We start from the raw sequence: 25,905 nt of genomic DNA, 5'->3' as shown, positions 1-25,905 counted from the left end.
TTCTTAGTTTTGACAAACGTACCAGGGTTATGTAAGATGGAGGGGAAGGGGAGTGACAAATATACAGAAACTCTCTGAATTTTACAACCCTTCTGTACGCCTACAATTATTTTCCAAAGTTTTAAAAGGAAAATAACAAGGGCTGCCTAAAAGCAAGACGCCTGTTTTTCTAACAATGACTTATTTCTTTCTCATAGAAAACCAATGCCCTCGACAGGGCTTAACTATCCTAAAGAAGTGCAATGCTACATTCAAAGCGTGTTAGCAGTGTCCCTTCCGTGTGAAGTGAAGCCACAAGGAGACGAGCCTCCACGCATCACGGAGCATCACGGAGCAAGGGCCCTGCGCACCTGTGCAAAAACAGATACGACCCCGTCACACTCCACACTCCCGATTTCCCGCCTCCCAAGTCTCCTCCAGTCTTGCTCCCTTGTTTTACGTGTCCAACCCAGCACCTCACCTAACTGCCTTGCGGTCGGCTGCTGGCAGCACATTCCTCCACACCCTCCAGCCTTCACCTAGTCTGTTCCCTCTACCCAAAATGCTCTTCCATTTCCTTGCTACTGAACTATTTCTACCCATCCCCCGAGACTCCCTGTGACTCTCGCTGGAGCTGCCCCTCGCTGGGGCTGTCCTTTGCGCCCCGTAGCATTTCATCCTCCACTCCACCAGAGCAGGTATGATGCTACAGTGTATTTGTCTACCTGCTCCTTCTTCCCAGAGTCCCAGAGTCTTTCAAGGAAGGGTGAGACACCCTACTCATCTCTGTACCCCACCCCATCCCCAGCACCCAACTCTTGCATCAGATGCCGAATGAATGAAATACTATGGGGCAAGAATGCAGGCAGTTCTTTTCAGAGAGAAAATACTGATAACAACCTTGCATCTTGTGTTAAAAGGCCAAAAGGTTCTATCCGTAAGAAGTGAAGGAAGCCAGTCCTTTCAAGAGCAGATTTTGTTACAGAACGACAGGTCCATTTCCACAGACATAAGCGCTGTGCAAGTATCCTCTTCCGACCGGGAGGCTGAAAAGCTTTTCCAAGGTTTTGGTCTCCTTGACAACAGCAGTGCCAGAGACAAGTAGGGAAGTAATTAAAAAGTATGTTCCCTTCGCCTCGAACTTCGCAAGTGTTTTTAAGCAATGATGAACAGTCCACGCTCAGTGTGGACGGCGTCAGTATGGACCGAGCCGAGGGCAATGCGGGGACATGCCATCCTGTCCCCCCATCCAGCGCCCCTCCTCCGAACGTGGAAGCCCAAGTGAAGGAGCCAAGCCCTCCGCCCAGGACGACATTCACCGCAGGAACCACAGCCCATACAGGGCAGATTCACAACTGCACCTTCCAAGTGCCGGGTCCCACAGGTCAAACACTGCCGCGTGTGATCCTTACAAGGGCTCTTCGGACTCTTTGAGCTGGGTAAGTTTACTGTCGCCGTTTGGCAGGAGAAAATCTGAACTGCAGAAAAGCGGCCAGGCAGTGGGGTCCAGGGGCCCACAGCCCTGGCTGCACCTCACTGCCCCCCAGGCTGGCTTCTAAAGAAATGCACTCCCCCTACCCCGCCCCGGCCTCCCCTCTGACCCTCAGAGCTCATCCCGGGCTCTGAAGCCCTGAAGGAAGCCGCCTTCCTCTGAGCACCGTCCAGCTGGCCCATGTCCCCACACAGAGCCACTCGTGCCGGCTTCATTCCCTTCACCCCTGCCCCAGAGCTGCGAGAGTGTGCAGGGCGAGATGGGAGGCGCCAGCCCTGACACGTGGTCAGCTCTGATCTTGACTGATGTGTCTCCTTCTCTTTTCAGGGTGGCTTTCCGTGGTCTGTTTTGTTTTAACAGCTTTACTGTATTCGCATCTTTTATTGTAGGCCTCCTCAAATCCTTTCTGGATTTATGATTTATAAATAAACAATAAACAAACACATGAGCTGCAAGGAGCGACCAAGCCCATTACCTGGGAGTATAAACGCACGCAGTTCAGCAGACTGGGAGTAATCACCACTTTGATTTAGCTCCCGGCTACAGTCCTCAAAGCCCCCCTCCAAAGCCTGCCACCCCCCCCCCAACACCACCCAGGGATGCTTCCCGCAAGGGAAGGGCCACGGCACGCAGGCAAGACCAGCCCCGAGACTGCCCATAGCCTGAGGTTCACGGAGGCCCACAGGAGTATGGTAGACTGAGTAGGGGTTATTCATTCATGCACAAGTGTTTTTAAGCACCTACTATGTGTTCAGCTCTCCTCCAGGAACTCGAGATACAACAATCAGGAGAACAACGTCCCTGCATCGTGGAACTTATATTGGAGTTCTTCCCATTTTGTAGGTGAACTAATTAAGACTCCAAAAGATTAACGACCTTGCCCACATTCACATGACTACCTTCCGGAACTCCCAAGCAGGAAGCTGACACAGAACCGCCCCAGAACACAGAGGCAGAAAACAGTGAGTTCAAACACCAGCTCTGTGTTCAGGAGCTACATGTCCCTCAACGTTCCTCTCTGGTACTCAGTTTTTCTCGTCTGTAAACCGGGCACGAGGAGGCCACTGCCACTGCTGCTGTCAGCTTACATGATGAAGGGCTCGCTACGTGCCTAGTACCCTCCAAAGAGTTCCCCACGATTTTCCTTCTTTAAACCTCAGACAAGTGAGGTGGATGCTATCATTACCCCCACTTACTGATGCAGAAACAAAGGTCCCAAGACTTCTGTAACTTACACAGAGCCACAGTCAGAAGGAAGGGGCCGGGGCTCAGGCCCACAGGGGGACTGTCCTGTGCCCCTGCTGTGAGTAAATGAGGCACAAAGCCCTGGCGTGGCCCCCGACTGTGCAGGCCTACAGCCCACAACAGGACCAGCCTGGCTCCCTTCAGTGGACACCAACACTGCCCAGACCTGCCGGCACGGGACCCTCCCTGCAGCATGGCCGTCATGCAGCACAGGGCTAGCCTCCCCACCCAGCTGGCTACTCAACTCCTCACCTTCCGAGAGCCAGCTCAACCTTCCCCTTCCCCTTGTGCCCTGACCCCAAGAGACCCACCCTACTCCCCACTGCGTGCCCAGACCCATCACAGATGGCCCCTGGAGGGCCTGTCACATTTTTACGCCCTGGTCTGTTTCCACGCCTGGCCCCCGTTAGCTTTCTTGCCAGCAAGGGTATGGCCGGTGCCCTCTGAGCCCAGAGCCTGTACACAGCCCAGCATTTCATCAATGACTGGACCAACGGACGACAAAATGAAGACAGAAGCAGAGACACCAAGTCTCCTGGCACAGACTCCAAGGGCCATCTCTCTCACAACTCTGTGGCACCTGATCTCTGGGGCCCTCACCGCTCGCTCGCGCGCGCGCGCGCGCACACACACACACACACACACACACACACACACAGCCTAACACAAGGCCTGAAGGATTCGCTGGCCACACAGCAGTCCAAGTCTACCGTCCCAGCCACCAGGAGGCAACATCACACTGCGAAGCCGCAAAACAGGAAGCCACATCTCGAAGAGCCCAAGTTCCTTGACGGGCCTGCTGACGTCCAGGGCGTGCACCAGATCACTTGTCAACGAATCAAGGTTACCGGAGGCACACTGCATTGCAAGCCTCCCGTGCTTAAGAACTTGGCCTAGGAGGCAATTATAGAATAAACCCTGGCTTGAAGTTCTTGATAACACCTTCCATCTGTAAGGGCTTTTATGGTCTACACGGTGGCTTCACACGTCTAACCTCGTCTGATCCCTTCAGCCCTGTGAGGTAATTATTTCACAGATGAGAACGTGGAAAGCCCAGAGAGCTCAGGGAGGCGACGTGCCTACCTCATCCGAGTGCCCACGGCGCACCGAGCGTGGCACCGGGTCAGGCTCCAGCCCCCGAATTCCGGGCCGGGCTCGGGGCTCTGTCCGGGGCAGCAAACAGCCGCCAGGGCGCACATCATCCCAGGAGGGCCCTTAGAGTCCCTGACCCCTGCTTGCATCTACTTCCCGGCCCACGGGCAACGTGGGCTCCCACCTGCGCTGAACCCTTCCATCCTCACCCCTTCCCAAGGAATCCGCTCCCCAGGGGGACCAGTCCTGAGTTCTGGAAAGTTCTTCCTCACACGACGCCAACCTCTTCCCCCGCAGTCTCCACCATTAGTCCTGCTTTTGCGCTAGGAACGAACCAGAGTACAACCCATTCCTCTTCCTACCGCAGCCCCACCGGCACCTGAGGACAGCCACCGTGTTCCCCCGCCTGTCCCTGTCACCAGGCTGACGGCATCATGGCAAGACTCCAAGGAGCCAGGACATTTCAAACACACTTAAATGAGAGCAAAGAACATGCAAAGAGACCAGGACGAAAACAAACAACTTTTCTAACCAAAGGTTACAATGAAAATGTGTTTTAATTTGTGTTTCTGTACCTTTCAAAATAACACTTCAACTAGTTCAGAAAGAGACCACTTGTGTTTATAAAAGCTCTTCAGTTTTCCCCGCAGTTGTCGGGCTGTGTAAACACACTGTGAGCAGGGAGAGAAATTGCTCCTTGTGATACTGTTAATGCTGGCTTGTATGCGAATTAGAATTCTAAACTCAGCAGGTTAAAAATGTTCTGAAAGCAATTTTGGTGTTAGTCTAAATAATTATAGATCACATTCACTTAGAGAAGGGCCTTTGCCCCTTCGGGGCTCCAAGGGAAAATTCTAGGCATGATAGTTAAGCAGAATAGTTGGTTATCACGCAGGCTTTGCAGTGGCAGTGCAAATTGGCATAATCCTTTTGGAAAGCAATCTGACGGGAGACGTATCTGGACCCGTGAAAACATACGAGCCTTTGACCCAGCAGTCCTACTTCTGGGAATGAATCCGAAAGAAATAATCCAACAGAAAAGGATTTCATGCATGAAGATAACCACTTCACCATTATCTATAATAGCAAAAATTAGAAACCACCTAAGTGTCCAAGGACGGCTAAGTAAATTACAGTTAATCAACTCGATAGAGCATCATGGAACCAGCACAAATTGACGGCCCTGCAAAGACACAGAGGCGGCTGGTGGCGCTGCGGCGGGAGAGGCTGGGAGAGAACGTGACGTGGGAGAAGCAGGCTGCAAAAGTGTGTGCGCGCTCTGTGAGAAACACAAGGCCGTGCAGACCAGAAATTGGTGGGAGCGTGTTAAAAGGATAATCACAATTGAGGTGTATGTTGGAACTGGGAGACTCACCGCCGCCGTTTTGGAATGCTGCCAAATCACCTTCACGGAGGGGAGGAGGGAGGCAGAGGGAAGGGGCGGGGAGGCAAGGGAGGCTAGGGGCCTCCTGGACCGTGTCTTGGTCACACCGTTTGTAAATCTAACCAAGCAGGAGGAGGCAGCGACGCACATCCCCCAGAGCCGCGGCAGGACACCGTTATTAGCAATATGTACAGCCACCTAAAACGAAATTACAGACGCAGACAAAACCGTGCTATTCAAGGCGTCTGCTTGGACCGTTTTACACTCTCTAAAGTTAGCGGGGACTCCAAAACGCTGCTGTTTATGAGGGTTATTTTCCATCTGTGTTTAGCATATTTGAAATCAAAACTGAGAACACTTAAAAATATTAACTTATGTAAACGTGACGCTAGGAAGCCCATTACAGGTCAACATAAATAACATGTTTTATGAAAGATAATTATATTTTCCAAGACAAAAAACAAAATTCAGTGAGAAGGCACTCTTGACGTTTCTGCAATCTCCTTAATGGCTGGCTTAATACAAGACAGCTGGGCTCGCAGAGCCGCTTCCGTATTTAATCTATTGTAACAGCACACGTCCCGTAGCCTCTGGAAAACTCCATGTACGCTCATGAGAGGGCGAGAGTGGAAACGGCAAACAACTTCTAGGTGCTATTACGAAAACAATTTTCACGCCCCTGGACCCCATGAAAGGACCCCGAAGACCCCCGAGGGGCTCACAGACCACACTGGAAACCACCACAATGAGTCATGGCATTAAAACCTGGCTGCAGCAGTACGTGGGGGGAAAGAAGGCTTTAAAATTACACGGATAGTTGGAACTCAACCACGTTGCCTTTTATTTTCAAAGACTGGATGGAAATACACCAAAAGTCTACAGTCGTTGCCTCTGGGTGCGGAGATAATGGACAATTTTTTCCTTTATACCTTCCTGTTTTTTCCATAGCATACATGTATTTCTTTCATGGTCAAAAACAACATTTCATTTTTGAGGAAAGGTTGGGGCGGCCATGGTGCACCCGTGCCCTGCGGAATAAGCTGGATGGGAAGAAGGTCGTTTTAAATCATTAGTAGCCAGCATCAGCGTGGGGGAGCGTCACAAAGCAGGGCTGCTTCTTAATATACCAATCGATCCCTGGCACTGAGCACACATTCATCACGGCGGGCACTGCCTGCCCCGGACCCACAGAAAGCCTGGAAGAGATGACGAGAATTGAAACTGGCTCAAGCTAATCCCTGCTAGATGAAGGTCAAATATAGGTGACTATTTATCAGATCTCGAGATGATGGGGGAAGACATGCCACGCTCTAAAACCACAGGACAATTACAAAGGGAAAGGTCCGTGGACTTGACCACAAAAAAAAGTCAGGTTTTCTCTGTAAATAATGATAATAATAATAATGAAACACCAAAACCCAAAATCAAACAACACACCGTAGGGGGTATGGATATGATGACAGGTCAATACTGTTCTAGGTAAACTGACAGATAAGAGAAATACTACGACTGCAGGAGATTGATGGACAAGACCCAGGGCCACAGACAATATTTAGCATTAACTAGGTGCCGGCTCGCTTCTGAAGGAGCTGCACGTAAATGGATTCGTTTGGTTCTCACACAAGACACCGCCCGATTAGTGAACGTTTAAAAAAGTTAATAATTCCACCGCTGTCAAGGGGAAGAAGACACGGTCACATTTACACATAAATGATGGCGTGTGTCACAAACGGAAGGCCATGTAGCCACTAAAAAGAACAAAGTAGATCCGTGCACTCGGAGGAAAAGGTGTGCGTGAGACAGGAGTGGAAAAGGCAGCCGGAAGCCACCACAGACAGCAGGACGTCTGCACAGCACGCACAGAGACCCCAGCCCTCTTCCCGCTCAGGTGCTGGAACGGGGGTAGCCGGGGGCGTGAAGAGTCACGTCTGGGATACTGACCAGGCTACTCAAAACACCTAGAGGGGTTCCCACGTGGGGGTCCTGTCCTAAGCACCGGCCGGCTCATCACCCTGCAGCAACCTCCCTGTGGACAGGCCCCATCCACGTGAGTGTGCGTGTGCGTGTGCGTGCACACACACACGCACACAAACCGAGCCTCTGGTCAGATCAGTGTTTCCGGGCCTCCTTCCTGAACAGGAATGAGCAGCAGAATGTCCCGCACATGAAACACAGACACCAAAACAAAAGAGAAAAGGAGGTGACAAGGGGCAGAAACATTTTCGAAAACACAGCAAAACTTTCAAAGAACTCCAAGAGCTAAGAAAAGACCTTGCAAATATGCAATAAAAAAAAAAAAATGACATCTTCTTTAAAAAAAGGAACATTCAGAAAACGAGAAACAGCTCTCGGAATGTAAAAATATGATAGATCAGAATAGAACACTTTCCTGAATATAAGTTATACTTCAGTAAAAAAACAGTTTAAGTATATGACAGCAGAAATACAAAAAGGAAAAAAAAAAGGATTGAAAGAGAAGGTAGAGGAAATCTCCCAGAAAAACAAAACAGAAAAAGGCAGAGAGATCAAAAACTAGAAAGAAAAGAAAGCTAGTAGAAGCTCTATACATCCAGGGACACCCAGACCACCCAAATAATCAGAGTCCCCAGGTTGAAGCCCTTGACAGGCAGCCCAGGGGTACTGCCGTCTCTCTGTGGCCCAAGTTCCATGGCGGGGGTGGGGGGGGGGTCCCTGATGCCTCACCCCGAGTGAGGGAAGACGGGCCTGAAAGCAGCACCAGGAGCCCCAGCCAGGGCCACTTTGTTGCCAGGTGCCTACGGCCATCTGGTCCTCCTGCTTTTCAGCCTGGGTCACAGCACGTGGGGAGGGACTTGAGGCATGTTCTCTTTGATCTTGTCCCGTCGAGAAACCTGAGGAAGCCTGCTGGAGGGAGGCTGTGTGAAGGCAGGCTTCCGGGGTCCTGGGCTGACACCACTGGCCTCCCTCACATGTACTTCTGACCATACCCCGGTGCCCTCGCCCCTGCACCCCACCCCACTGCCCCCATTCGGGGGTCTCCGTCTGGAAGAGATGCCTAAGCAGAGACAGCAGAAGCTGAGAGGAAAGGCTGGGAGGCTGGACTGATTTATCCACCCCTCCTTTTAAGGGGTAAAAATACTAGCAGTTTGCAGGGGGGGGGAATAACCGTCACGTAATTTTTAAATGCTGCTTACAAAAACAAAGTACCTACAGTATAATTAAAACCAGCCGATGCTCATGGGAAAAAAATACTGAAAGGAAAAGCTGCTTACAAAACATTCACAGTTGTTATGCTTGAGTGGAGGACCTACAATTACATTTTTCATTTCTACTTTTTTTGGATTTTTTCCCAAAACTTGACTACTTTTACGATAAAACTAAGTTCAATCTAAAATAACTTTTTTTTTTTTTTTTAATCAAGAGGACAAAGCCATCACTGGGCACTAGATGGGTGCCTTTAAGAGTCTTCTGTGTCCAGGTTTTAAAAGCAGCAAGAAATAATTTACTAGACTGTCTCAATTCCTAACCGGGCCAATTTTGCAATCTGCATTTTTCAATTACATTAAAAGCATTTTCCCAAATTGCTCTATTCTTCCCTTAATGACACCGGATGAGACTGGATGAGGCTGGTTCCCTGAGGACAGAGTCTGCACCTTCACACGGCACTGTTTTCTCCCTGTCAGCATCTGGCAGGCACACGGCCCTGCCCCGGGTACAGTGAACTGTTAAAGTTCAACGGAATGAAGTTTTCAAAGAGCAGACAACACAGTTTGGGTTCTGCCACAGTCTCCTTTGCTTATTCCTCCTGCAACCCAGGGTTTTTTTCTGCAAGGAGAAAGCTTGCAAGGCCCTTCTGGCACACAAACGGAAAGTGGGAAATGTCTCATGTGTTGGCCTCGGAAACGTTGCAGCTTTCATATGGGGGAGAGGAGTGTCAAAAAAAAAAAAAAAAAAACACAACAACCTTCACTTCCCACGAAGAGAAGGTTCCAGCTCAGGATCTCACAGCAATTCCCAGAGGCTCGGCAGCCCCGCTGTCGGCCAGCCTGAGGCCCTCACTCCCACCTCTGGGACGACTGAGATGATCATGAACTTTCCCCAGGACCGAAAATACACAAAAGGTGGGAAGGGAGAGGAGCAAACGGTGTCCAGAGAGAGAAGCATCGGAACACTTCCTACACGAGGCTCCAAGTCCACATGACCACCTGACCTCACTGTGTGCCCCGGGACCAGTGTGTTCCCCTCTCTGGGCCCCTGTCAAACGAAGACGGACCCAGATGAGCTCTGCACACATACACACGCGCACGCACACGCACCACCCATTCTCTCCTCGCCTTCGCCTAATTACCCTCAGTGCACTGTTAATCATTCACTCCCCAAATACCAAACGCCCACCACCACAGCCCAACCCTCCTCCCCAGCTGTGCGGCTCTCATTTCCAATAGATTTGCCTCGTGCTTGGAATAAATTGCCAATCATCTGCATAATGCCCCACGACTCCTCACTCTGCACATCAAATCATTTCCCCACCTCATTTTGTAAAATCCATCAAGAATAATTCTTTCAAAACTGAAATAAACCTTCACTCTGGCACTTGAATCCATAAATTCCTTGTCTTTGAGTCTGAGATGTATTACTTTCTACAAAGCACATCTAAGATACCCTAATATAATCAGATCCGCTAACAATGATAAATCAACGGGATCCTGTAATACATAAAAATGCAAATCCAAACCACTGTGGAAATCATCTCTTCTTATGTCCCTTAACAGAACCACAAGACTTTCAAGCTGGGACAGAGCCTGGGCACCACGTGGACAAGGGGCTATGCCTTCCCATCCTTTCTTCTCAGAGGCAAAAGACTCAGAGTGCTTTTGCTCTGACAGCTTCCCATGTTGTTTCTACACTTTGCCAGCTGTGCGACCACGGACAAATCCCTTAACCTCTCTGGGCCTCAGCTCCCTTGTCTGGAAAGTGGGAGTAAGACCAGCCCTTGCTTCATAGGCCTGTGCGAAGAGGAGCTGGAGAGTCGGGAACCGTTCCTAGCAGATGACGAGAACTCAGGGATGGTGAGCTCCCTCCGGCCCCTCAATGGCACTCACTGCCAGAGGCCACAGAGCTGGCGAGCAGCACAGTGAGACCCCAACCTGAGCCTTCAGCCTCCAGAACAAAATCCTTTCCTTCACACGCATACGGGAAGGGGGCCTGAGACCCATCTGAGCCTGGTGCCGACCTCGGTGGGTGCCTCCTCCTTGCCCCCAGACTCACTCCTGGGCCTCTTCAGGTGTGAAACCACTCCTCCCAGTGCTGCTGGACGCCCAGACACAACACGCTCCGAGAGCGGGCAGACTGCTGCCCGATTCACTTTCTTCGATCACATTTTAAACGTGATCAGTTCAGAGACACGGAGCCAGCCCTCCGGTATATGCTTTCCAAATGTGCAGTTCAAGAAAAGGGAGTAGGTACAGGGCGCCTGGGTGGTTTAGTCGGTTAAACATCTGACTTCGGCTCAGGTCATGATGTCACGGTTTGCGGGTTCAAGCCCCACGTCGGCTCTGTGCTGACAGCTGGGAGCCTGGAGCCTGCTTCAGATCCTGCGTCTCCCTCTACTCTCTGCCCCTCCCCTGCTCATGCTCTGTGTCTCTCTGACTCAAAAATAAATAAAACATTTAAAAAAAAATTTTTTAAAGAAAAGGGAGGAGGTAAACAACTTGGTACAAACAAACCCAAAAACTTTTTGAGTTTTAAAAGTATCTGTCTCGGGGCGCCTGGGTGGCGCAGTCGGTTAAGCGTCGACTTCAGCCGGGTCACGATCTCGCAGTCTGGGAGTTCGACCCCCGCGTCAGGCTCTGGGCTGATGGCTCAGAGCCTGGTGCCTGTTTCCGATTCTGTGTCTCCCTCTCTCTCTGCCCCTCCCCCATTCATGCTCTGTCTCTCTCTGTCCCAAAAATAAATAAACGTTGAAAAAAAAAAAAAAGTATCTGTCTCAGGAGTACTGACATTGAAACGCTTGGAAAAACATGTATCTATAGACAGACCATTAAAAGATTCACAAACGCAAGAGTTACATTAAGTTGGAGAATTCTGAGTGACTCATCTTTTTTCTTTTTTCTTTTTCTTTTTTCCCTAATTGATCAATAAAGGACCAGGGGAGTCAGGAAACTGTTTCTTCAGCCCCTCCCATATGCTAGGCACCGAGCTGTATCTCCTCATCTCTTCTACATAGCAACAACCCTAACCAGCAGCCATTCTACCCATTTACCAGTGAGAAAATGGGGGAATCAGAGAGGCAAGGTGATTTTTCCCAAAGTCACCCAGCTACCAAGCACCAGATAGGGAACAGGAACCCAGGAGTCTCTTGTAACAATCAATAGTGCCCAAGGTTTGCCCATCTATTCAGGCTCTGCTCACCACACGCAAAGCCCTTATTAATTAGTGCAAGCCTGGGTATAAATCAAAGCCCATCTTAACTACATTAAGGCAGCAGAAAAGACGACACCTGTGTATAGCCATGTTCACGGCAGTATTGACCATTTCAAAAACTAAAGCAAGTCATGATGGAAAACAACGCAGATATGACAAAGCAAAGTCTGGGATCGGAGACAGTCCTGAAAATACATTTGGGGAAAGTTTTGAATAAGGCAGGACAATGCCCCTTACAAACAGCACAAAGGATGGTGGTGGGCGGGGGCAGAATCAAACCGGCACATAGTGTGCAGTGAGCCCAGCTCTGTAAACCCACGGGAATGTGGGGGTCCAGACCAGGAGAGGCCCCCAGTGCCAATGAGGCGCCAGCTCGGGGTTAGGATCAGCCACGGTTGCTGTGTTTGCCTTCGCTCCTCATGTTCTCTGCACCTTCAAAGTTTTTCACAATAAGCTTTCATTACGTTTGTGATCCGAAATGGAAAGGTTTAACTATCATAGGGAAGCCTGTTATCGAAAGAATTCCTAAAGCAAACCATTTTGTAAAACAAACGAACACCTAATTCATACATTTTACTTAAAATCCTTCTGTGCTTCAGAACTCCAGGATTTCGATGCATGGACGGTGGTCCCTGTAAGCAGGAAACATGTCATGGGCCTTTGAGAATTCATCCGGTGCCTAGCAGAGGGCTCCGCATACGGGGCCGACAGTGGGGGCTGCCTGTGTTCGGCTGCAGCAGGCCATGTCTGTACTTCTTCCAAGGGCTTCAAAGTCTCAATTCTACCTTTACGTGCGGTGGGTATTCAAACGTGTCGAGCTAAATGAGGACACAGGGAAATGAAAAGAGTATATAAAAGGGTATCCGTGCTGGGATTACAACTGTGAGAAACAGATGCATGCTACATACAAGGGCAGGAAGGGATCATCAGGAAAGAAAACAGAGCATCAGTGCGGAGTTATGAGTCATTGTTTTATTTTACTTAATTTCTCCAGCTGTAAATTTTTCAAAACCAATATAAGCATATTTTACAGCTCACAGAACATTTAGAACATATTAAAATAAGTATCTTTCCACTGTAATGTACCCAATTGAAATTTATGAATTCCAAAGCTACATTTTAAGGAGACGAAGGAACTGTAGCACTCCACGCTCTTTAGATTAATCAGATGGATTGTGTTGTTTTTCTCTTGATCAGAAAAGAAGTCATATTTCAGTAAATGTTACCTTGAATCAAGGATTCTTTCACATTCTAGAAGCTTGAGTGAGCTTATATTAAGTCTTACTGTGCCCCCTAGTGGCGAATAAAATCTATGCACTTCAGAGAAAATCCTTCCCCAAAGGCTGGAAATAAAATCCAAGAAAAATGTTTTCAGTCTTCACTGATCACTTAACATGTACAAAACTTTGTGCCAGGTGCTAAAGATAATATATAAATGGGTCTGGCACGGTTCCCACGTTCAAGAAGCTTAAAATCTACGAGGTGTAGCAGATCTGGTTCATGGCTACACAGGCAGAAAGAGATGCCACGACGTGGTAAGGAAGGGACAAGACTCCCGGGGGGGGGGGGCAAACTCGGCAGCACGCGGCAAGTGCCTACTATGATGTGCCAGGCGCCGCCCCACAGAGCTCACGTCCAGAGTTCATCTTTTCTTCACAAAAAGCCAGCGAGGCACACAGAATTATCTTGTCTCCACTTTGCATTACGTTGGCTGAGGTTCGGAAAAGTAACTTGCCCAAGATCACGGAGTCAGTCAGCGGCAGAAGGATTCAGACCAAAGTGCTGTGACCCCGGCCCCCAAGCTCTTCCCTCCTTCCTGATGCAGGGGGGGCTCAAGAAGGCACTCTGGCAGACATGAACCGAAAGACGAAAGGCACCCTAGGAAGGGAGCACAGAGCTGGGCGTACCCTGTCACAGCACCTCTTCTAACCCTTTTCCCACTGCACCTCCCGTCCACTCTCCACCCGGGACCGGGCCGTAAGAAGCCAGGACTCCCCCCTGCGCCCACAGCCCCGTTCCCACTCGACACTCGGCATCCACACCCCCTCCACCCCGTGGGCCCCCAAGGTCGACCGCGTCACGCAGCCCCGACACTAGGGGTGGGGAGAACACCATCCTGCCTGGGGCTGCACACCAGCTCCACGCGACAGACGACTCCCTTCTCGGGTTCCAGCCCTGCCTGCACCTGGTCCCCAGTCGGTTTTCCCGTGCCGGCTCCTCCAGCCCCTGCCACACATTCGTCACGCTAACAAGTTGCTCAAAATCAGTTTGCCAAATAACTCTGTCACTGAACACTGTCAAATGTCTTAAAGCAGAGAGGATCCTGGCCTGCCCATTTGCATGTACGGCTTTTAAAAGCCCTGCTTTTTCAAGACCCACACGAAGAAGAGGGGAAGAAGAGACGCTGACTCCAGCAGCCATGACGGCCACCGCGCTGGCCCCGCCAAGGGCAGTTCCACAGCAAACGGCCCGGACCCAGGTCTCAGTGAATCACCCCAAGCAAGGCTTTTCTACCGCAGTCCCTCGGCCCGGGCGCCTGAGCAGCTTCCCAAGCTGGGCCAACTGCGCCCCCTTCTGGTCACGAGGTGTCACAGCTGGTTGGCTGACACGGCGTCCCCCACAGGGGGCGGGGCGGGGAACGGGACAGAACATCCCCAGTGCACAGAACCTGGCACACTCATCTAGTCCACAAACACTCACTACACGACAGAACAAACAAAACAGCCCAAATCAATGGTTTCACTCAGACGCGCTCCATTTAAAAACTAGAGTGAGGATGCCTCTGCTTAGAAAACCTCAACTTGGGCAAAAGTGATCCAAGCGGGGCCCACAGGGCCCCTCGCTGATGCCACATACAGACCGGTCCCCACAGGACTCCAAGCCCACCCCTCCCATCAGCAGACACGACCCCTCAGGTGGGCGGGCAGGTGGCAGGTATCCTCTGGACCTGCTGCCCTAAATCCCTCCACCCGTCTCTGCCCACAGCAACCTCCTAATGAGCCGCCTCCTCCTCCAGCCCGTGCTGCCAAACATCTGCCAGACCGCCCCCTCCCCCCAAGGTCCTAGAAGGGGGCTGCCCGTGCCCCTCAGGTGGCCCACCCGTAGCCACACTCCCTCCACAAACTGCACCATGCGCCTGGCATTAGACAGGGGGCTGCAGACACATGTGCCTGGGCACGTGTCCCATCTCAGAAGTGTAGGTCTCATAGACTCGTGTGATCGGGGGGGAAACAGACTCTGAGAGGTTAAGTGTGTTGCCCAAGGTCACAAAGCTGACCCTGAGCCTAGACCACTGTGACTCCAGCCAGACACGGCCTGGCACCACACAGGCCCATACGAGCCCGCCAGAAACCCCCCAGATGTGCTTCGGACGAAAGAGACAAGTCTGCACTTGGCCCCCCACGGGCGCAGCCTCTCAGGAAGGAGCACTGAGAAGCCCCAGCAGCATGGGATTGAACCAAGCCTGTTACAGGGCACATTGGGGACACCGGAAGCCTCCTGAGCCCCCACCCCCACAGGAAAAGCACCAAAGACCCGAGTGTAAAGTCCCTGGGCTTCAGACCGAAGGAAGAGCGCGGCACTGTCCCCGAAAGACTCTGTTAGCCCCGCCAGAAGAGAACACAGATAAGTGGGCTCATGACCCAAACTGGTCACTCAAAAATGACAACGATACCCATCGATTTAGCTTATTTCAAAGCCTCACTGTCCTTAGGTTTCCTTTCTTCATTTCAGAAAATGCCTCCTAGGAGAAAAGCTCAAAACGTAATTTGCAAGCACAATGTCCTGGGCAGGATGGTTCCAGAACAGTAAGAAAATAGAGGGAGGAAGCTGACACTCACCGAGCACCTGGAGGGGTACCTAGCTCTGCGACAGGGTTTTGTAAGTGTTTCGCTCACCTGGTCACATGACACAGGTATGACTGTGCCCTTTACAGAGGAGACACCAGACCGGAAGTGGGGCCAGCCAACCAGTCGACCAGGTGCTCTGTAGCAAGACTGGATCTGAAGCCATGTTCCCTCAACTCCAAAGCCATTTTCTTTCCAGGAAGCATTCGTTCAGCTCGTACTTATGTGGCACCTATTGCATACAGGTGACTTCCTAGGTGCTGCTGAGAGTGAGGGGGAGGGGCTGGAGACAGGTCAGAGGTGCGACGCACCCGCCGCACGACATACCTGAGTACGTGGGGTCTGCTCGCTGGAAGTCTACGTGATGTCAGGAGCTTTTAAGATAAGTAACAACGAGGGTCACCCGGGGGCTCAGTCGGCTGAGTGTCCGACTTCAGCTCAGGTCATGATCTCGTGGTTCCCGAGTTCGAGCCCCGTGTCAAGCTCTGTGCTGACAGCTTGGAGCCTGGAGTCTGCTTCGGATTCTGTATCTCCCCCTCTCTCTCTGCCCCTCCCCCGCTCGTGCTCTGTCTCTCTCTCTCTCTCTCAAGAAAAATAAACATTAAAATAAATACAATACAATACAATACAATACGATACAATACAATACAATACAATAGGTAACAACGAGGAAAAAGAGTTTCTGTGGAACCCGGAGGTCCTCCACGGCATCTGCAACCATCCCCTGGTCCGGCCCCTGCCCGCTTCCCTAACCTCAGGACCCTCACCCCCACCAGGCCCCTCAAGACTTCCATGCTTACAGCCAAAGACATCCTTCTGCCGCATCTCACCCCCTTCACCACATGAACCTTCCCCTCCTTCTGGAAGCCTTCACCAAGCCCCCCAAGACCGGGCTGCTGTCCCTCCCGGCGGGTTCACAAAGCACTCGCATCCCACTGAGAGTTTGGTCCTTACACTCCAGAGCCGAGGGCTGGGAGAGCCTCTCCCCTCGTCCACGGCCTCTATCACGAGGCCAGGGACCAGCACGGCGCCTGGCACGGAGCTGGCGAGGCTCAACACTCAACGTGGTTCACAGGAGCCCGGGACTCGTCCTGGGCCTGCTTTCCGAAACTCTGACGGCCTCGCTCAGCGACCTCACCCACCCAGGGCTCCAGCGTGCCTGCGCGTCCTCAGTGTCCCCACAAGGGACAAGGACTAGTACCCTCTGGTGCCCTCGGCGAGGCGGCATCGGGGAAGAGCAGACAAAACGAACCTGCAATCCAAGGTGGGCCACCGAGAACACACTTTCAAACACGACGGAGAGAGTTATACAAATTTCCCCATAGAAACGTGCAGCACCCCTACCTCACTGTCATGAAGAACAAAATACCCCGGCAGCTTACTCCCAAGAGCCCCTGAAGAAGGGGGATCACTCAAGTCTTACCTTGAAGGTTTTATCCATGGAAGCTGAGAGAAGCATGTGACTCTTGGCGAAGACTGGACACCACTGAATGCTGTTGACGGGGCCCCTGTGGCTTCTCAGGTGGAAAAGCACTTTCCTGGGAATCGTGGTTTCTCGATACGGACTGTCCAAGTATGGCTCAATAAACTCGGACACTCTGGGGGCCACACAGAGAGGGGCCGGGGCACGCCCCACAGAGGGACCCTGTGCCTCCGTATCTTTACTCTCGCCTGTTTCTGTGCTTAATGCCTGCGACTGTCTTAATCTTTTGGGGGTGTAGGGCACGACACAGTCCTCACACCTTTTCCTCTGAAGAGAGTTGCCATTTTTACCTGGGGTTTCAGATTTGGTTTGGGCACAGGACGATGGCTCGGGGGAGTCGTAAGTTCCCCAGGAGAGTTTCACCTGCTTAAAGCGGGCAGCTGCCAGGGGCACATGGCCAGCTGGAACGTGGCTGGTCCACAGGGAAGGTCGAGGAGGCTTGCCTGTGGGGAAGGTGGCTTCAGGCTCTGTTCTGGGCCACTGTAGCCTCTGGCTGGGGCAAGATCCTGGGTCACTTCTCCAGAGCCGAACCAGGGGGAGACGATGGCCAGCTGGGTCTTCATGAGAACCGTGCTTTGTGGGCAGTGCTGCCCCTTCTGTCACACCTGGGGCTTCTGATGCAAAATCCTGCCCACGAGGTTTGACCACATCAGAGGTGTCCTTCACCTGGCCGGCAGCATTAAAACTTTCCGCAGGTTCAGTCTCAGCCTCTGACTCTGAGTCATCATAAGCCACCAATGAGGCCATTGAAGACACAGTTTCTCGCTATCGTTGGAGGACAAACTACCTAAGACCAAAAAAGTCAAATGTCAGAAAATACGCAAGGAAGAATATTTACCACCACACGTAATTAAAAGAAAACATGCCACCTAGCAAACCCATGATTGGAAAACTCTAGGAAGAAACACATTAAAAAATGAGGGCTTTTTGGGGGCACCAGGGTGGCTCAGTCGGTTAAGTATCCGACTGGGGTTCAGGTCATGATCTCACGGTTCGTGAGTTCGAGCCTCACGTCGGGCTGTGTGCTGACAGCTTGGAGCCTGGAGCCTGCTTCGGATTCTGTGTCTCCCTCTCTCTCTCTGCCCCTCCCCCGCTCACGCCCCCACCTCTCAAAATAAACATTAAAAAAAAATAAATCAAAAAACATTTTTTTAAATGAGGGCTTTTCTACATACCAGGCGAAACGAGAAGATATATATATTTTTTTCAAATGAAGACTGGAGTATCTGGGAATAACTTTAGCAAAAAATTAGCAAGATCTATAGGAAGAAAACTAAAACTTTATTGAAAGACATAAAAGAGGACCCGACTAAATGGAGATAGGCTGCCTGTACAGAAAGATTCAGGACTTTAAGATGTCTTTCATAAGATCAATTTGGGCCTTTGAGGATAGGTCTGAAAATACTGAAATGGGAAGAGGTCCAGAACCCACCAAGTGGGAAAAGCATGTCACCCGTACCTTCCTCCACCCCTTGTGCTCCAGTCCCTCCTTTACCCTCGCCCCCCACTGCCTAGATATCCTGTCTCAACAACAAGCCAGCTGGGGAGACAGACCCACAACACAAGACTAGGGTGTTCAAGCAACCAATCCCCCCCAGTTTTGAAGGTGTGGTCTGAATCCCCCAATTTCACTCCAGACACACACTGACACAGCAGTGAATCTCCCCTTTCTAAAAGATCCTTCCTGGGACACCTGGGTGGCTCAGTCAGTTAAGCACCTCGCTTGAGCTCAGTCATGATCTCGCAGTTTGTGAGTCTGAGCCCCACATCAGGCTCCGAGCTGACAGTGCAGAGCCTGCTTGTGATTCCGTCTCCCTCTCTCTCTGCCCCTCCCCGACTTAAGCGTGCACGCTCTCTAAACAAACAAATAAACTTCTAAAAAATTCTTTAAAAGATTCTTCCTGAAATTCTGAGCCATCATACACAATAAATTTCTGCCACCTAGTTTCTAGAAAGAAGTACTTCAGTCTGGAGTCCCCTTCAATGTTTTTTTATATATATTAAGTATAATTTATTGTCCAATTGGTTTCCATACAACACCCAGTGCTCATCCCAACAGGTGCCCTCCTCAATGTCCATCACCCACTTTCCCCCCTCCCTCAACCCCCATGAACACTCAGTTTGTTCTCAGTATTTAAGAGTCTCTTATGGTTTGCCTCCTTCCCTCTCTGTAACTTTTTCCCCCCTTCCCCTCCCCCATGGTCTGCTGTTAAGTTTCTCAGGATCCACATATGAGTGAAAACATAGGATATCTGTCTTTCTCTGCCCCATTCAGTGCTTTTAAGACGAAGCACAGTCAGGAGGAAGACAGGGATGCCCAGCACATCCAGGACAGCAGATGGCGCAGTGGAGCAGCGCTAAAACTTGGCAACCCACCAACTTCCAAGAACGCCCCACCCTGCCCTACCTTACTGTACCACACTGAACACCTACTCCCACACATGGGGTCAGGTCAGCACCAGAGATTCCCTCTGGGTCCTCTGTTAAGCCACTCCAGACAGCCTACCACCAGCTCTTTCCCTGGGCGGTGGGTACCAAAGGGTACCCATCACCTGAAGGGTCCCACTGCCTAACACGCTACGTCTTCATTCAACAAATGTCTGTAGTCTACCTCCTCCAAAACTTGCACCTCCACCTGCAGCCCAATCTAGGCAGGTAAAATAAAACTTCTATAACTGGCCAGCGTATCTCAAGCAGAACTAATGTAAAGGACTAATTATAAACTAACGGACTGTGCTCTGCAAACAACTTGGCATTTCTGCTCTCTACATACTTAGCCTGGTGCTGAGGCTCATCCTGATGAGACCTCTCACCTGTCTCGGCTCCTGTGCACAGCACCACACACCACAGCATGCCATTCCTTCCTGTCACAGGGAACCCACCAGGTTCCCACCAGCAGGGTGTCTGTGCCCAGCCGTGAGATGGAATCCCGCCCACCTAGTTTTCTGCAGCGGTCAACTTAAAGAAAAGAGAGGCCGATGGCTGGAATTTCAAAAGAGGTCTACGGCAAAAGATCAGAGAGTAGTGGGGCTGGGGCCCATTAGCCCACTTCCTAACAAGGCAAGGCAGCAAGGACTGAATGAATGCAGAAGCGTGGATGATAAGGCTCCCAACACTACCTGCTTCGTGGACGCGTCGTTCATTTATTCGATATTGATGGAGCATGGGCTACTCACCAAGCCCCACCCCAAGCACACCGTAGCAAGCGACACAGTGAAGGATGCCCCGTGCTCACCATGCTCACATGCCGGCGGGAGAGACAGACCATAATCAGGTGAAATACAGGGTGTGACGTAGTACGAAATCCTAAGGAGAAAAGTAAAACAGGACAGTACAGGTGGCGGTGAGCTTGGGGCTGCAGTTTCCTCTAGGGTGGCCGAGGCAGACCTAAGACAAACGGTGACATCCGAGCGATTAATGCTCTGGAGGAGGTGAGGGAACAGAGGTGGTGAGAAGCACTGGAGAATGAAACAGCAAAACTAATCAAATGGGGCAACAGAGAAGGAGGCAAGGGTGATTCAAGAAAAACATGCAAAAGTGGAAAAGAATGGGAAACATCAGGAACAACAGAAACTTTAGGGGGGGGGGGGAGGTGCTGCCTTTTTTGTTTCTAAGGCAAATGGGGAAACAAGGGAAAATCTTTCATGGTGTGGGGACGTTCAACTAAGACAAAGAGGTACAGGGAGAAAGGTAAGAGCATTGGAGAAAGGAGGCTACAAAACGGGGGAGTGGCCCTGAGAGTCACTAGCACGTCAGCTCCACGAGGACAAGACTCCTTGTGTTTTGTTCACTGTTTGATCCCCAGCATCTAGAAATATTTGTGAAATGCAACCTGGTGGGAGGGGGGCACAGAGAAAAGTAAAAGAAATAGGATATTCTCCTTCAACAAACATATCCTGATTACCTACTCTGTGCCAAGCCTTATGTTGGGTCTGGTGTGTACAGCGATTAAACACAGAACACGGATCCTGCGCCGGAGGCTACAGACCGAGGAAGGCAACAAAGAAGATACGACCAGAGATGGGTTTTGAAGGATGAATAGAAGTTAGCCGAGCTGTCAAGAGCTGGAGGTGAGGCTGGTCCAGAGCACCGCGCATCCGGAAGGCAGCAGCGATGAAGGACGGGCGAGGGACGGAGAAAGGCCCGCGCTGAGGGGTGTGGTGCTCTCCGACCGCCGCCGCCGCCGCCGCGGGGTTCCAGCCCTCTCCCGCCCCCGGGCCCGCCGCTCACCACACGCACCGGAAGCGCTCGGTCCTCCCGGAGGCAGTCCCGCCGGCACACCGCAGCCCAGTCGCGTTCCGCTGGTGCCGGGGCCTCCAACCAATCACCCGCGGCCTCCGTCCTGCCCCCGCGCGAACAGCCAATGAGGGTGCAGCCTGGCCGGAAGTGGTTCCGGCCGGAAGGAGTTTCCAAGGACGCCCAGGAGGCCGTCCGTGGCTGAGCCGGCGGCGCTGAAGGGCCCGGCTGGGCCGGTAAGTGAGGGGATGAGGGAGGGCGGGAGGCCGGGGCGGTGCCGGAAGACCTGGCCCTCCCGGAGCCGCCTGCAGGCGAGGGCCCGGAGTATCCTCCTCAGAGCCCGGCTCGCTGCCCGCCGGGTTCTGGCACCACGAGGGGCGCGGAGGCTGGCACGGCGCCCCTCGCCCCCTTCCTCCCAGCGCCGGCGTCCCCGTCTGTCGCCCACTCCTGCCGGCACCGACCCTGCATCGTCTCCTACCTCTTCCCTTTCCCCATGGCGAGAAGCCCCCACTTTTAACGGGGCTCTGCCACGTGCCGGGGGCTTTGCCTCTGGTATCGTACTTAGTCCCCTCCACGGTAAAGTTAGGAGGCTTCTTTATGCCCATTTCACAGATGAGGAAACCGAGGATGAAGCAGAGAGGTAATGTGACTTGCCCAAGGTGTTGAGATGCCCGAGCTGGGATTGAAACCCAGGCCCGTCTGACCCCAGAACTCATGATCTTTCCACTGCATTGCGCTGCCTCAGTGAACACCTGCAGGGAAGGCACAGTCGCCGTTCGGCCTCTCCACGGCTACACATAACACTTACTCACACTGATGCTTGGGTGGGGAAGAGGAAGAGGGTGGAGAGGTTATACGGAGGCCAGTCTAGGGAATGTATGGGGTGGCTGATGCAATGACCGGCTAACGACTCGTTTCTCAAGAGGGTTTCATTGGTCCCCACCCACCCCACCCACCCCTGATTGGACAGTCTCCTCAAAGAGGTTGGTCAAGAATCTCAAGTGTTTCCGAGAAACTGAGTGATTTCTTTAAAAAAAAAAAACCCTACGTGCAAATAGCTGAAGAGTGGGGTAAACAGGAAAAAAAAAAAAAAAAAAAAACAGAGAAGAGCCTTTTACTAAAAAGGAAACTGAAAGAAACAGGGGAAGACTATTAAAGAAGACCGCTGGCTGTACAGGGCAGTCTCAGCTCCTCAACTGCCCGGCGTGACCAGTGGCCACCTCTGCAGTGTCTCCCACAACCTGGGTATGTATTGCCATCTTTGCCAGGCTTGGAGCTTATTGGTATTTTTTGCCAGCCTTTTACCAAAGTGCTGGAAACCTGGGCTGGGGCGGGGCAGGGGAGGTGAGGAGTGGTCTCTCCCAGAATCAGGGCTTATCGAGCGTGCGTCGTATTTCATCCCGTTGACCCAAGTGTATGTGGTTCACGGCTTCCCCAGGGGATGGAGATCTCGGGGGAGCAGTTGCCTGTTTGGATTTATAGCTTGACTTGCCACACTTCTGTGTTGGCTGTCCTGTGTCTCACTGACGAGGACTCCTTACACCGTCGGTACCCTAACGTGTCAGCATTCTCATTGTGACACGCCAGTTGTCTTCGGCCGGCTTCTTGTATGTTGACGTCTTCTTTGCGTCACGTACGTTTTATTTGAAGGGGAGATTTGAAGATCACGTACATTTTATCATTTGAAGGGGGAAATTACCTCTCTTCCCCGCATTTAACAAAGAAAAGGTGCACATAATCTGTCCCAGGGTTCCAAGTGTTAAAGAACTCCTTGCTCTACCGGTCACTTTCCTGTCCTCTGGGAACAACAAAGCTGTTGTCACCCACACTCCGGGGCCAGGATGTGAGGGATGGTAACCCACCTCCTGGTGGTATTCCAGCCGTCCAGAAACTCCTGGGTCGTCTGCTCTTCCCGGCTGCTCTAGAATTGGCTGTGTTTGTGCCCCCTTTCCCCAGATTGCAGAGTGTTCTGATCCTCCGTGAGATGATTTCATTATGGCCCAAGTCCTGTTTTTCAGTTAAAGAGTTCTATCACTTTCTGTTCCTCACCCCAAAAGCAGCCAGTTTCCTCAGGTGCCTGTTATGCCCCTCCGGAACAGCGGAACCTGTCAAAATGAGCACAAGATTCAAGTTCTCTAAAAAGAGGAATTGAGAATTAATTTTTAAGAGCTCTTGACTTTTTCTTTAAAGGTGCACTGTGGTCTGCTATGGAGTATGTAGTTCTGCTCTTTCCGGTCCCAATACTTTTTTCGGAGGGGATGATAGGTTACTCGACAGATGATAGCTTTGTTTCTTTGCTTTAGATCGTAGGATTTGTTAAGCAGATAAAACAACTCTCCTTAAGAAAGATTCAAGGCTGCCTGGGTGGCTCAGTTGATTGAGCGTTTCACTTTTGATTCGGCTCAGGTCACAATCCCGGGGTCGTGGGATCGAGCCCCGAGTCAGGCTCTGTGATGAGCCTGGAGCCTGCTTAAGATTTTCTCTCTCCCTCTGCCCCTCTCTCCCCCACCCACCTCTCGCTCTCTCTATATATACATACAAAGATTCAAAGCCCTCCTTGCAGTTTAAGCAGTAAACACCAAGACAGTTGTCTGTATGCTTTTGGCATCTCAGACCCCATTGTAGAAGTAACCTGGATACTCTGGAACCTGATTGCTCTGCTGAAAACCACGCATATGCTAGCGTGCATGTCATTTCAGGCATGCTGAACTCTGGGGTAAAAACCTCCAAAGTTAAACTTCATTCTAGGTCATGTCAACTAGACGTGAGAGAAAAGGACAGCGTGCACATGAGACGGTGGTAGCTGGGTGGGTGCCTGAAACAGAAGAGGTTTTGTTCTGTTGTCTCATCACTGAGGTTGCATCATACACACACGCACAGTTTATCGTGTGGGTGGTTCCCATGCACTGTCTGCCTCCCCATCACAAGAGCGGGGAGACCTCATCTGCCGTTGTCTCATCAGATTTAGCTCCCGTGTGCTTCTCTCAAATGGAATTTTGCTATGGAAAGACATATTTTTCCCTACGTTATGGACCCTAAGCACAGACTCCATTCATCTAGCTGATTCTCTACAGTAATCTGCTCCATTGTAGCGGGGAGATTATCTGTCCAGGCCTCACCCCGTTGTCCTACCTGGTGCTTTCCTTAGGAATTTTTTAGGGGTAATTCTGATCTGTACTTGCTTTTAGCCCTACCCACAGACTTTAGAACCTTACTGCTGTCACCAGTTTCCTTTTATGGCAGACACCATGTGTTTGGAAGGACCGGGATAAAGCAAAGGGAATTCCAAAGAGAGTGACCAGGATGGTAGGCGGATGTTAGTAGTGGGGAAAGAAACCAAACTGGGAGTGTGAAACCTGGAGTAGGTGCCATGCCATCAGCCTGGCCCTTCCCAAATCCTGGCAGGCTCAGCTCCATGATAGGATGCTAAAAATGAGGCTGTTTAGGGGCGCCTGGGTGGCTCAGTGGTTAAGCATCTGACTTCGGCTCAGGTCGTGATCTCATGGTGCGTGAGTTCGAGTCCCGCATCGGGCTCTGTGCTAACAGCTCAGAGCCTGGAGCCTGCTTCGGATTCTGCGTCTCCCTCTCTCTCTGCCCCTCCCCCACTCACGCTCTGTCTCTCTCTGACTCTCAAAAATAAATAAATGTTAAAAAAAATTTTTTTAAATAATCAATTTGCCAAAGTGGCATATTTAAAAAAAAAAAAAAAATGAGGCTGTTTAAAGTCCACATGGGGGAAGTCTACCTTAAAGTGGGAAAAGCACTTGTGAAGATAACATAAGGATGTAAACCTTATGGTGAAGATTGAACTGGGTGACTGATGAGACTGATTAATTCAATAAATGCTGATAAACTGCTGCATATGAGGCACTAGAAGCACATGGAAGAGAAAGCCCGGTGCCTGCTTTCACTGTCTAGTGGAGAAGATGTGAATAAGTAAATGCAGTGTGAGTGCCCTGGTAGAGTTACTAACAAAATGCTTGGGGACCACCGACGACAGGGGGATCAGCTTGGCCCCAGAGGCGCAGGAGTCAGGAAGGGCTGCTGAAAAGAGCTGAGGTCTGAGTTAGTAAGATAACAGGAAGTGTGCATGAAGAGGAGGTTATCACATTCCAGGCATGGGGAGCGGCTGGAATTCTGAGAGAGCACACAGCTTAGAGGAGCTTTGGCATCAGGTCCCGGCTTAGCTACCCTGGCAGTGGAACCTCAGGGGCTGGTTCTAACTTCCCTGGGCCATCAGCCTCTCATCTGCTAATGCAGAGCATATACTATGCCATGGGATGTGATGTTTGGCCATTTGTGGCTAGAAGTGGTTTTCATCCCTTTGATTGTGATCTGATACGAGCCTCAGTGTTTGTCCTCACAGGTGCTCCCCAGAGGCTCTTCCGCATTTCTTATCTTTTTTATAAGCTTCCCTAAACTGGGGCTTTGTTATCTGAAACAATCATTTCACCCGACTTCCTTTTCTGGGAATTGAGGTGATTCTCAGCAAGGGGGGAAAAGAAACTGACTATTGTCTCATCCTGGTTTCAGTATTACAGTTTCATTGACTTATATAAAAATTGGCCTAGTTAAAATTTATATACTTCTTAAGTAAACATTTAACAAATTGATAAAAAATAAATTACCCCTGGGGCGCCTGGGTGGCTCAGTCAGTCAAGCATCCAACTTTGGCTGAGGTCATGATCTCAAGGTTCATGGATTCGAGCCCCACATCGGATTCTGTGCTGACAGCTCAGAGCCTGGA

The 25,905-nt window shown here is 51.1% G+C and overlaps 2 protein-coding genes and 1 long non-coding RNA gene across 15 annotated transcripts in view; 2 read left to right on the top strand and 1 right to left on the bottom strand.

Moving 5' to 3' along the window:
* Positions 1-21,302, bottom strand: part of WDR25 (WD repeat domain 25) — a 139,386-nt gene extending 118,084 nt beyond the window's left edge. For 2 of the 12 annotated variants that reach the window (XM_027066617.2, XM_053224943.1), the window contains exons 1-2: positions 21,162-21,290; positions 16,863-17,709 (exon numbers count right to left, since the gene is read on the bottom strand). In XM_027066617.2, coding sequence (XP_026922418.1) covers positions 16,863-17,669 — 807 coding nt within the window. In that variant the 5' untranslated portion in view covers positions 17,670-17,709; positions 21,162-21,290. Of the gene's footprint in view, positions 1-16,862; positions 17,710-20,157; positions 20,310-20,826; positions 21,132-21,152 lie in introns of those variants that run through there. The other 10 variants (XM_053224941.1, XM_053224940.1, XM_027066614.2 and 7 more) reach the window with 10 other exon arrangements.
* Positions 202-5,207, top strand: LOC113601454 (uncharacterized). Its single transcript, XR_008299663.1, has 3 exons — positions 202-1,418; positions 2,227-2,433; positions 4,176-5,207. It is a non-coding gene; the product is annotated as an uncharacterized LOC113601454 (long non-coding RNA).
* The window catches only part of WARS1 (tryptophanyl-tRNA synthetase 1), a 31,821-nt gene continuing 27,175 nt past the window's right edge, over positions 21,260-25,905 (top strand). The window contains exon 1 of one of the 2 annotated variants that reach the window (XM_015087924.3): positions 21,260-21,394. The gene's annotated coding sequence lies outside the window, so the exon portion shown is untranslated. Of the gene's footprint in view, positions 21,395-22,123; positions 22,404-25,905 lie in introns of those variants that run through there. The other variant, XM_015087923.3, reaches the window with a different exon arrangement.

Source organism: Acinonyx jubatus, chromosome B3 (assembly GCF_027475565.1).
Source record: "Acinonyx jubatus isolate Ajub_Pintada_27869175 chromosome B3, VMU_Ajub_asm_v1.0, whole genome shotgun sequence".
In the NCBI taxonomy this organism is placed as follows: Eukaryota; Metazoa; Chordata; class Mammalia; order Carnivora; family Felidae; genus Acinonyx; species Acinonyx jubatus.
This window is presented reverse-complemented; position numbering and strand designations above follow the sequence as displayed.